A 12818-nucleotide genomic window follows, 5' to 3' on the forward strand; every position below is an offset into this window, starting at 1 on the left:
GAATGAAAAGTTCAGGGAATTACTGATAAATATAACTAACCATACATGGCCTTCAATTGAAGAGATTAGTGATAATTTCTTCACTGCCTGCACAAGATACAGTCACCATAAGAAGAAAGTGAAAGTAACAGATCATTCTGTGGATATGGCAATAAATGTGAACTTCACACCAGAGGGAACTAGTGGAGCTACTGCAAAATGTTATCCATGCTCCTTGTGTAGCACAGTCCAAGAAAAGGCTAGCCATAACATCAGAGATTGTACGAACTTTATTTCTCCTGTTTCCAAAGTCGAGAAATTGAAGAGTATCGATGGATGTACTAGATGTGGCCTGGCATCACATTCTACTGAAAAGTGCAGATACAAATTTAGATATCGGTGTGCAAATTGCAAAGGTTTTCATTGGAATTACTTGTGCACTCATCCAGGGGAAAATCAATCCAATGACATTAGTCAAAAGAATCTGGACCTTAACAAGAAAAAATTCCATGAAAAAAACAAGGACAAGAAAGACCCAAAGGCTAAAAATCCTACGGAAAGATCCCAGAATAACATTACTACTATTACAGAGGCTTTGAAGAACTCAAGTGAGGGAGATACGATTCTTCCAACCTTCACGTGTAACATAAGTGGTTCCAATGTGCGTTGTATGAAAGACAGTGGATGTCAATCCAATTTTATATCTGAAGAGTTGGCAAGCAGATTGAATCTACCAGTCATACGAGAGTGTGTTAAACTTACTGTGAATGGTATCAATGTCCCTAGAAGTTATGACACCAAAATTGTTGAGGTGGAAATGAAATTTGACAGGGATACAAGAGTCATTTATGCATTGTGCCTTCCAAATATAAATATTACTTTGAATCTTCCCAAGTTGAACAGAGTTGTGAATGGATTTCTGTCAAAAGGATATAAATTGGCAGATACAAGACTTTTGGATGGTTCAGAAGATATTTCTGATATTCAGCTTATTTTGGGATCAAAATCCAGCTATTGCATACCTGAGACTGAAATTGTATTCGGAGAGAAATCTATATATTCAAGAACTCCTCATGGTGTAGTGTTAAAGGGAGCAACCGAGACTATTTTACATGATCTGCCTTATTTACCATATGCCCCTGAAGTCTCGTCGTCTTCCTACATTTCGATAACTAATAGAACCCCAGACTACCTGCCTTCAGAAGAAGCTAAGTTTTATCAAACCTCTAATATAGATTTTGGTAAAATCGAGATTAGAAATGAATCATTTGTTTTGGAAGGAGAGGATGATGAAGTCAGTGGGTTAGTTGATATTGAAAAGGATGTACTTGATTCTGTTTGTGACGAAGCATTGTGTAGAGAGACTTCAATATACTCTGAAACTGTTGAAATCCATACTCAGTTGGTCAATTACGTTTTAGAGAAAACTACAAGGAATAGTGAAGGGAGGCTGGTAATGCCATTACTCTGGAACCCTAGAGTTTCTCACCTTTTGGGACATAACTTCAATATATCAGAGAAAATACTGTCAGGCTTGCAAAGAAAATTTCAAGGAAATTTAGATGATAAACTGAAGCAGATAAATGTGGTATTTAAAGAGCAAGCAGATGCTGGTATAATTGAGAGAATTGAAAATCTTGATAAATTCAAGAAGGAGCATCCAGAGTCCAGTTTCATGCCTTTTATGGGCATTTTTAAGCCTGATCGTGAGACCACAAAATGTAGGGTTGTGTTCCTATCCAATTTGAGTGACAAAGGAAGTATGAATCACAATCAAACTATGCATGCAGGTCCCACATTAAATCAGAAACTCTCCACTTCCATTATCAATTTGAGGTTCGGAAGCAAATTATGTTGCTTTGATATAAAGAAGGCATTCAACAATATAGGTCTTGAGGAAGTCGACCAAAATCGCCTTTGTTTTTTATGGTTTAGAAATCTTGAAGATGGAGATTTTTCAATTATTGGCTATAAGAATAGTAGACTTCCTTTTGGACTTAGATGTTCACCTGCATTATTAATGCTTGGGTTATACAAGATATTGATACTGGATTCTACCAATGATTCTTTTCAATTGATGAAACTCAAGAGAACCATTTATCAGTTGTCTTATATGGACAACTGTGCATTTACGGCAGAAACGTCTGAGTGTTTGTTGTGGATGTATTCAATGTTGGAGGATATTTTCAGTCCTTATAAGTTTTCACTTCAGCAGTTTTTATCAAATGACATGTCATTACAAAAAAATTGACAAAATTCAGGAAACAGAGGCTCCGACAAAAAGTAAACTGCTGGGACTTGAGTGGGATCGAATGAGTGATACCTTGTCTACAAAACCCATACAACTGGATATAAATTCATCAACAAAAAGACAAGTTTTATCTACTATAGCTTCACAGTTCGATCTTCTTAATTTCAATGGACCTATACTGAATCGAGCCAGATTGTTTCTACACAGATTGCAGTGTAGACCAGAACTAGATTGGGATGAAAAGCTTACTGCTCCTTTGATCAATGAATGGAAGAATATCTGCAAGCAGGCCAATTCTGCACCTTCTGTAGAGTTCCCACGGAATTTTGGTGCTCGTACTGACAAATATAAATTGGTTGGGTTTGCTGATAGTAGTAAGGTTCTGTTTGGCGCTGCAGTGTATCTGTATAACATAAGTACAAATAAGATCTACTTTATTTTAGCAAGAAATAAACTGGTGAGTAAACAATTGGAGTCAAAATCCATACCAAGCTTGGAATTACAAGCTCTTGCTTTAACTGTAGAAACTGTAAAGGATTTGAAGAATGAACTTTCAGGATTTGGTTGCATTGATCCTATTGAGATAGTTGGATGCGAGGTCTATTCTGACAGTTTGGTGGTACTGACCTGGCTGCAGTCTTACGCCTTGAAACTTGACAAACTACAAAAAAAGCAACCCTTTATACTCAATAGATTAGAGTATATCAATAAGCTGTGTGAGGATTCTAGTATGAAATTTTCTTTTGTGTCTGGAGAAGATAATCCAGCAGACTGCATCACCAGACCTTTATCCTTTAGGCAGCTAATGAAAACAAACTATATAACTGGTCCTAAGTTCATTACAGAGAGCGAAAGCAATGTGATCTGTAGTGACAGGACATTGTCTTTCATCATACCTGGATTATTTGAATCAAAACAAGTGCATAAAGTGGAAACAAATTGTGGTAGTGCTTGTTCACCTCCGAATGTGGGCTCGGAACATCTTTTCCCTTTTAATAGGGTTTCTAGTTTTGAGAAGGCCGTGAGAGTGCATGCGGTGGTGCTCAGGTTCTGCAGCATTTTGAAATCTAAGTTTAAAAGCAAACATCCAGCTCTAGATCATTTTGAAGTTGAAGATGAAGGTTTTAACTTTTATGATGAAGCTTGTAGGCAGATTATAATCAGGGATCAACATATTCACTTCCCAGATGTCTTTGATTATTTTCACTCAAAACAGAATCAGTTGAAGAATCTGCCTAACATTGTTGCACAGTTGAACTTGTTTCTTGATTCGGATGGCATGGTGAGGGTAAAAAGTAAATGCCGAAGATTGAAGGAAGTCCAACATCTTAACAAGTTCAACTATCCTTTACTACTATCGAAGGACAGTATGTTGGTTCCTCTGATTATAAGGGAATTGCACGTGAAGCTCTCACATGCTGGTTGTTATCCTTTGTTGGCGGAACTTAGAAGAAACTTTTGGATTACCCATATATACTCGACTGTGAAGAAAGTTCTGTCAAACTGCATTACTTGTAAGAGATTAAATGAGAGGGTAATCAAATTAAATCAAAGTCATTACCCAGAGTTTAGGATTAATCCTGAAAACATACCGTACAGACAGATTTTCATTGATCATATGGGTCCATTTAAAATAAAGAATGATCAAGGAAATACTGTCAAGGTATGGTTGTTATGTATTACATGTCTATGGTCTCGGGCTATTAACTTGAAAATTTGTATGGATTTAACTTCAGAGGAATTTATTAGAGCATTACAACTTCATACATATGAATTTGGCATTCCCTCCTTATGTCTGTCTGATTTGGGATCGCAATTCGTTGCTGGTGCAAATCAGGTCTCTAGTTTCTTGAGCGATTACGAGACAAATGCATATTTACAGGAACATGGAATTAAATCCTTTAAATTTGAGCAATATTACAAAGGATGTAATCAACTCGGCTCGTTAGTAGAGTCTTGTGTGAAACTAACCAAGCGCTTATTATTTGGAGCAATGCGCAATAACATTCTTCCCCTTCGGGATTTTGATTTTATTGTTCACAAAACTATACATTTGGTGAACAGAAGGCCAATTTCATTTAAAGAGTCTCTTAGGGACTCTTCAGGAGAGAGCATTCCAGAAATCATTACCCCAGAGATGTTGATTCATGGCAGAGAATTGGTTTCCATCAATATAATCCCTCAACTACAAGGCCCAACAGATGCCGATCCAGAATTCAATGCAGATCAGATTCCTTCATCATTACTGAAACTGCAAAATGTACGACATAATCTTATCAAAATATACAATGAATTATTTGTTGGGAATCTGATATATCAAGCCGTAAATAAAAAAGACCGATACAAGCCCGTTCAACATAAAGAACTTAAAGTTGGAGATATAGTACTTTTGAAGGAACCCTTAGCTAAACCCTGTAATTATCCAATGGGACGCATTAAGGAAATTGTAAAAAATATAAACAATGAAGTTAAGGCTGTGAAAGTCTTTAAAGGGAAAACTGGAGAAATATTAAAACGGCACTCTAGTTCTATAATTCCTCTTTTGTCAGTCCCAAACGATGATGAGAAGCAAGGTGTACCAGACACTAAGAATGTTCATATTGTATCATCACGTCCTAAAAGAAAAGCAGCTATACAGGGGGCTGCCAAAATTCACCAAATTTTGGCTGAATCTGATTAGGGATTTTTCATTACTGTTAATATTGTTTTATTTGGATTCCTTGGGTTGATTTTTATTTTTGGGTAATTTTCGTGTAAATACATTTACATTACATACTTTTGATTTCATACTAAATCAAAATCTCTCCCCTGGAGTGTAGAAAAATATGTATTTTTCTTTTAATTTTACTAGATATTAAAGAAAAAAATATACATTATCACTACGGCATCAGTATTAAAGTACTTTACCTCTGTAATTACTTAATTAGTCAATTCTAAAGTTAACGTAAATTTTATAAATAGCTTTTCTCGCCTAATTCTTTTAAATGGTTACTGCCGTAAACAAACCACCAATTTTAATGCTGAAAATGTTTTCTTGGTTTACTGAGTGACGGAGAACCGCATAGTACCTGTCAAGAAGAGTATCTGTCAAGAACTTGAACAGCAGCAGTCGACTGTAGAAGTTCCAGTCATACTTACAGTGGATTAATCTTTGAAGTTATTTAGTGAACTATGGATCTTATTATTTGCATCACGATCATGTGTCGCACAAATATGGAATAATTCTTTCAAAATACCATTGGACCCGGACCTGCCAAAGGAGAACCCGCCTACCTATCTCCTAAATTACACTATAAACAGGGTAAGAGAAAAGCTATTTTTTCTTTGTTTTAAACTGTCCAGATCTTGATTTTTATTCCTGCAGCTTTAATCGATGCTTGTGTGATAAGTGTTATTACTTATATTTACCCAAATTATACGTACCTTACCTATACTTACATTACATACTTATTTATACTTATAGTTACTTTGTTTGTAGTTCATTAATCAATTTACTATTTAAGTGTATTGAATTCTGATTGATCTTATTATTATTTTGACGGTTTGTTTACTGGGATAGAAATATACTTTACATTTTACTTGTTTATTTTTGGGCTGTTATTTCATTGGGGTAGTTGTGTCCGATTCTGTTCATACCTGAAATCTTAAGATTTCCTCTTGTTCACTATTTCAGATGTGTGTATACTTTCGGATTCATTTCATTGGCCTCCGGATGATGCAGCCCAAGTACTCACTTTCTATCCTTATGGTTCACGTCAAGTGTTTGTCATTCAGAAGTTTATTTTTGGTTCGAGTATATACATTACAATTAAATTCATTGTAACTTATACTTTATTATTTACTATACCCTATATTAACTTATAAATGTAATGAGTTACCTTTTCATTAAATCTGTATAAAAACCTCATTTTTATACATGGCGACCGTGACAGGATCTGGAAGTTGAGTGGGTGGCTGTGTTTCCCGGAGGTAGGTTTAGGGTCCATGGTAATAATTTACATAAAAATTACTTTAAGTTACTTTTTGTGATTACTGTTTATACACTTCTGCTTGTATTAGTACTGCTATTTATTGTTTTACTGTGGTCTGTTGTTATTGTTACTTATATATTAGTCAAGATGACTGAACTGAAGAGATTAATGACTTCTCGGAAGTTTGTAAGAAAGTCTGTTACGGAGTCTTTTAATCAACGTGATCAGTTCATCTTACTTGAAGCTTCAGATAAGCTAGCACTTGAGTCTAAGTTGACTGACAACATGGCACGTTTGAAGGATTTGGATCTTCAAATACAGGGTATTAAATGGAGTTCCGAAGAAAACGAAAGTGAACTAATGGAAGAATTGGAGGCCTGTGAAAATTATCAAGACAAACTACGTTCGTCTTTATTTAAGCTCCAATCGCCTGTACCGACTACACCATCACCCCCTACTCCAGCTCTTCCCCTTTTGAAGAGACCAACAGCTCCTTTACCTCGATACTCTGGTCAAGAGAACGAAGACCTAACTAAATTTTTATCTCAGTTTGAGGCAGTTATCAACAGGTATGAATACTCTGACTACGAAAAGCTTTTACTCCTAAAGCAGCAGATAACTGGAAGAGCCTTGGTTTTGATAGATTCCTTGGAGTCTCATAACCAAGGATATAGTAAAGCAAAGGAGCTCTTAGAAAAGGCACTTGCTTCTCCAGACGTTCAGAAATTCAGCACCATCAAGCAGCTATCTGAGCTAAACTTGGACAAATGTGATGACCCATTTGAATATGTATCCAAAGTCAAAGGTATAATAGAGAATGTCCGTAAGTTGAATATTTCTATTGATTATATTTTGCAATACTTTGTATGGACAGGTTTGAATGAAAAGTTCAGGGAATTACTGATAAATATAACTAACCATACATGGCCTTCAATTGAAGAGATTAGTGATAATTTCTTCACTGCCTGCACAAGATACAGTCACCATAAGAAGAAAGTGAAAGTAACAGATCATTCTGTGGATATGGCAATAAATGTGAACTTCACACCAGAGGGAACTAGTGGAGCTACTGCAAAATGTTATCCATGCTCCTTGTGTAGCACAGTCCAAGAAAAGGCTAGCCATAACATCAGAGATTGTACGAACTTTATTTCTCCTGTTTCCAAAGTCGAGAAATTGAAGAGTATCGATGGATGTACTAGATGTGGCCTGGCATCACATTCTACTGAAAAGTGCAGATACAAATTTAGATATCGGTGTGCAAATTGCAAAGGTTTTCATTGGAATTACTTGTGCACTCATCCAGGGGAAAATCAATCCAATGACATTAGTCAAAAGAATCTGGACCTTAACAAGAAAAAATTCCATGAAAAAAACAAGGACAAGAAAGACCCAAAGGCTAAAAATCCTACGGAAAGATCCCAGAATAACATTACTACTATTACAGAGGCTTTGAAGAACTCAAGTGAGGGAGATACGATTCTTCCAACCTTCACGTGTAACATAAGTGGTTCCAATGTGCGTTGTATGAAAGACAGTGGATGTCAATCCAATTTTATATCTGAAGAGTTGGCAAGCAGATTGAATCTACCAGTCATACGAGAGTGTGTTAAACTTACTGTGAATGGTATCAATGTCCCTAGAAGTTATGACACCAAAATTGTTGAGGTGGAAATGAAATTTGACAGGGATACAAGAGTCATTTATGCATTGTGCCTTCCAAATATAAATATTACTTTGAATCTTCCCAAGTTGAACAGAGTTGTGAATGGATTTCTGTCAAAAGGATATAAATTGGCAGATACAAGACTTTTGGATGGTTCAGAAGATATTTCTGATATTCAGCTTATTTTGGGATCAAAATCCAGCTATTGCATACCTGAGACTGAAATTGTATTCGGAGAGAAATCTATATATTCAAGAACTCCTCATGGTGTAGTGTTAAAGGGAGCAACCGAGACTATTTTACATGATCTGCCTTATTTACCATATGCCCCTGAAGTCTCGTCGTCTTCCTACATTTCGATAACTAATAGAACCCCAGACTACCTGCCTTCAGAAGAAGCTAAGTTTTATCAAACCTCTAATATAGATTTTGGTAAAATCGAGATTAGAAATGAATCATTTGTTTTGGAAGGAGAGGATGATGAAGTCAGTGGGTTAGTTGATATTGAAAAGGATGTACTTGATTCTGTTTGTGACGAAGCATTGTGTAGAGAGACTTCAATATACTCTGAAACTGTTGAAATCCATACTCAGTTGGTCAATTACGTTTTAGAGAAAACTACAAGGAATAGTGAAGGGAGGCTGGTAATGCCATTACTCTGGAACCCTAGAGTTTCTCACCTTTTGGGACATAACTTCAATATATCAGAGAAAATACTGTCAGGCTTGCAAAGAAAATTTCAAGGAAATTTAGATGATAAACTGAAGCAGATAAATGTGGTATTTAAAGAGCAAGCAGATGCTGGTATAATTGAGAGAATTGAAAATCTTGATAAATTCAAGAAGGAGCATCCAGAGTCCAGTTTCATGCCTTTTATGGGCATTTTTAAGCCTGATCGTGAGACCACAAAATGTAGGGTTGTGTTCCTATCCAATTTGAGTGACAAAGGAAGTATGAATCACAATCAAACTATGCATGCAGGTCCCACATTAAATCAGAAACTCTCCACTTCCATTATCAATTTGAGGTTCGGAAGCAAATTATGTTGCTTTGATATAAAGAAGGCATTCAACAATATAGGTCTTGAGGAAGTCGACCAAAATCGCCTTTGTTTTTTATGGTTTAGAAATCTTGAAGATGGAGATTTTTCAATTATTGGCTATAAGAATAGTAGACTTCCTTTTGGACTTAGATGTTCACCTGCATTATTAATGCTTGGGTTATACAAGATATTGATACTGGATTCTACCAATGATTCTTTTCAATTGATGAAACTCAAGAGAACCATTTATCAGTTGTCTTATATGGACAACTGTGCATTTACGGCAGAAACGTCTGAGTGTTTGTTGTGGATGTATTCAATGTTGGAGGATATTTTCAGTCCTTATAAGTTTTCACTTCAGCAGTTTTTATCAAATGACATGTCATTACAAAAAAATTGACAAAATTCAGGAAACAGAGGCTCCGACAAAAAGTAAACTGCTGGGACTTGAGTGGGATCGAATGAGTGATACCTTGTCTACAAAACCCATACAACTGGATATAAATTCATCAACAAAAAGACAAGTTTTATCTACTATAGCTTCACAGTTCGATCTTCTTATTTCAATGGACCTATACTGAATCGAGCCAGATTGTTTCTACACAGATTGCAGTGTAGACCAGAACTAGATTGGGATGAAAAGCTTACTGCTCCTTTGATCAATGAATGGAAGAATATCTGCAAGCAGGCCAATTCTGCACCTTCTGTAGAGTTCCCACGGAATTTTGGTGCTCGTACTGACAAATATAAATTGGTTGGGTTTGCTGATAGTAGTAAGGTTCTGTTTGGCGCTGCAGTGTATCTGTATAACATAAGTACAAATAAGATCTACTTTATTTTAGCAAGAAATAAACTGGTGAGTAAACAATTGGAGTCAAAATCCATACCAAGCTTGGAATTACAAGCTCTTGCTTTAACTGTAGAAACTGTAAAGGATTTGAAGAATGAACTTTCAGGATTTGGTTGCATTGATCCTATTGAGATAGTTGGATGCGAGGTCTATTCTGACAGTTTGGTGGTACTGACCTGGCTGCAGTCTTACGCCTTGAAACTTGACAAACTACAAAAAAAGCAACCCTTTATACTCAATAGATTAGAGTATATCAATAAGCTGTGTGAGGATTCTAGTATGAAATTTTCTTTTGTGTCTGGAGAAGATAATCCAGCAGACTGCATCACCAGACCTTTATCCTTTAGGCAGCTAATGAAAACAAACTATATAACTGGTCCTAAGTTCATTACAGAGAGCGAAAGCAATGTGATCTGTAGTGACAGGACATTGTCTTTCATCATACCTGGATTATTTGAATCAAAACAAGTGCATAAAGGTGGAAACAAATTGTGGTAGTGCTTGTTCACCTCCGAATGTGGGCTCGGAACATCTTTTCCCTTTTAATAGGGTTTCTAGTTTTGAGAAGGCCGTGAGAGTGCATGCGGTGGTGCTCAGGTTCTGCAGCATTTTGAAATCTAAGTTTAAAAAGCAAAACATCCAGCTCTAGATCATTTGAAGTTGAAGATGAAGGTTTTAACTTTTATGATGAAGCTTGTAGGCAGATTATAATCAGGGATCAACATATTCAGCTTCCCAGATGTCTTTGATTATTTTCACTCAAAACAGAATCAGTTGAAGAATCTGCCTAACATTGTTGCACAGTTGAACTTGTTTCTTGATTCGGATGGCATGGTGAGGGTAAAAAGTAAATGCCGAAGATTGAAGGAAGTCCAACATCTTAACAAGTTCAACTATCCTTTACTACTATCGAAGGACAGTATGTTGGTTCCTCTGATTATAAGGGAATTGCACGTGAAGCTCTCACATGCTGGTTGTTATCCTTTGTTGGCGGAACTTAGAAGAAACTTTTGGATTACCCATATATACTCGACTGTGAAGAAAGTTCTGTCAAACTGCATTACTTGTAAGAGATTAAATGAGAGGGTAATCAAATTAAATCAAAGTCATTACCCAGAGTTTAGGATTAATCCTGAAAACATACCGTACAGACAGATTTTCATTGATCATATGGGTCCATTTAAAATAAAGAATGATCAAGGAAATACTGTCAAGGTATGGTTGTTATGTATTACATGTCTATGGTCTCGGGCTATTAACTTGAAAATTTGTATGGATTTAACTTCAGAGGAATTTATTAGAGCATTACAACTTCATACATATGAATTTGGCATTCCTCCTTATGTCTGTCTGATTTGGGATCGCAATTCGTTGCTGTGCAAATCAGGTCTCTAGTTTCTTGAGCGATTACGAGACAAATGCATATTTACAGGAACATGGAATTAAATCTTTAAATTTGAGCAATATTACAAGGATGTAATCAACTCGGCTCGTTAGTAGAGTCTTGTGTGAAACTAACCAAGCGCTTATTATTTGGAGCAATGCGCAATAACATTCTTCCCCTTCGGGATTTTGATTTTATTGTTCACAAAACTATACATTTGGTGAACAGAAGGCCAATTTCATTTAAAGAGTCTCTTAGGGACTCTTCAGGAGAGAGCATTCCAGAAATCATTACCCCAGAGATGTTGATTCATGGCAGAGAATTGGTTTCCATCAATATAATCCCTCAACTACAAGGCCCAACAGATGCCGATCCAGAATTCAATGCAGATCAGATTCCTTCATCATTACTGAAACTGCAAAATGTACGACATAATCTTATCAAAATATACAATGAATTATTTGTTGGGAATCTGATATATCAAGCCGTAAATAAAAAAGACCGATACAAGCCCGTTCAACATAAAGACTTAAAGTTGGAGATATAGTACTTTTGAAGGAACCCTTAGCTAAACCCTGTAATTATCCAATGGGACGCATTAAGGAAATTGTAAAAAATATAAACAATGAAGTTAAGGCTGTGAAAGTCTTTAAAGGGAAAACTGGAGAAATATTAAAACGGCACTCTAGTTCTATAATTCCTCTTTTGTCAGTCCCAAACGATGATGAGAAGCAAGGTGTACCAGACACTAAGAATGTTCATATTGTATCATCACGTCCTAAAAGAAAAGCAGCTATACAGGGGGCTGCCAAAATTCACCAAATTTTGGCTGAATCTGATTAGGGATTTTTCATTACTGTTAATATTGTTTTTATTTGGATTCCTTGGGTTGAATTTTATTTTTGGGTAATTTTCGTGTAAATACATTTACATTAAACATACTTTTGATTTCATACTAAATCAAAATCTCTCCCCTGGAGTGTAGAAAAATATGTATTTTTCTTTTAATTTTACTAGATATTAAAGAAAAAAATATACATTATCACTACGGCATCAGTATTAAAGTACTTTACCTCTGTAATTACTTAATTAGTCAATTCTAAAGTTAACGTAAATTTTATAAATAGCTTTTCTCGCCTAATTCTTTTAAATGGTTACTGCCGTAAACAAACCACCAATTTTAATGCTGAAAATGTTTCTTGGTTTACTGAGTGACGGAGAACCGCATAGTACCCTGTCAAGAAGAGTATCTGTCAAGAACTTGAACAGCAGCAGTCGACTGTAGAAGTTCCAGTCATACTTACAGTGGATTAATCTTTGAAGTTATTTAGTGAACTATGGATCTTATTATTTGCATCACGATCATGTGTCGCACAAATATGGAATAATTCTTTCAAAATACCATTGGACCCGGACCTGCCAAAGGAGAACCCGCCTACCTATCTCCTAAATTACACTATAAACAGGGTAAGAGAAAAGCTATTTTTTCTTTGTTTTAAACTGTCCAGATCTTGATTTTTATTCCTGCAGCTTTAATCGATGCTTGTGTGATAAGTGTTATTACTTATATTTCCCAAATTATACGTACCTTACCTATACTTACATTACATACTTATTTATACTTATAGTTACTTTGTTTGTAGTTCATTAATCAATTTACTATTTAAGTGTAATT

At 35.8% G+C, this 12818-nt stretch overlaps 1 protein-coding gene and 1 long non-coding RNA gene across 2 annotated transcripts; both read left to right on the plus strand.

Moving 5' to 3' along the window:
- Positions 1–4639: 4639 nt before the first annotated feature.
- Positions 4640–6057, plus strand: LOC137660165 (uncharacterized). The gene is made up of 2 exons (XR_011047648.1): positions 4640–5531; positions 5904–6057. It is a non-coding gene; the product is annotated as an uncharacterized lncRNA (long non-coding RNA).
- A 291-nt stretch (positions 6058–6348) lies between these two features.
- Positions 6349–10257, plus strand: LOC137659672 (uncharacterized). Its single transcript, XM_068394498.1, has 2 exons — positions 6349–8894; positions 9516–10257. Exons 1-2 carry the CDS (start codon positions 6349–6351, stop codon positions 10255–10257), a joined length of 3288 nt encoding a protein of 1095 aa, XP_068250599.1.
- Positions 10258–12818: the final 2561 nt, after the last annotated feature.

The sequence above is a fragment of the Palaemon carinicauda genome, chromosome 20 (assembly GCF_036898095.1).
Source record: "Palaemon carinicauda isolate YSFRI2023 chromosome 20, ASM3689809v2, whole genome shotgun sequence".
Classification (NCBI taxonomy): Eukaryota; Metazoa; Arthropoda; class Malacostraca; order Decapoda; family Palaemonidae; genus Palaemon; species Palaemon carinicauda.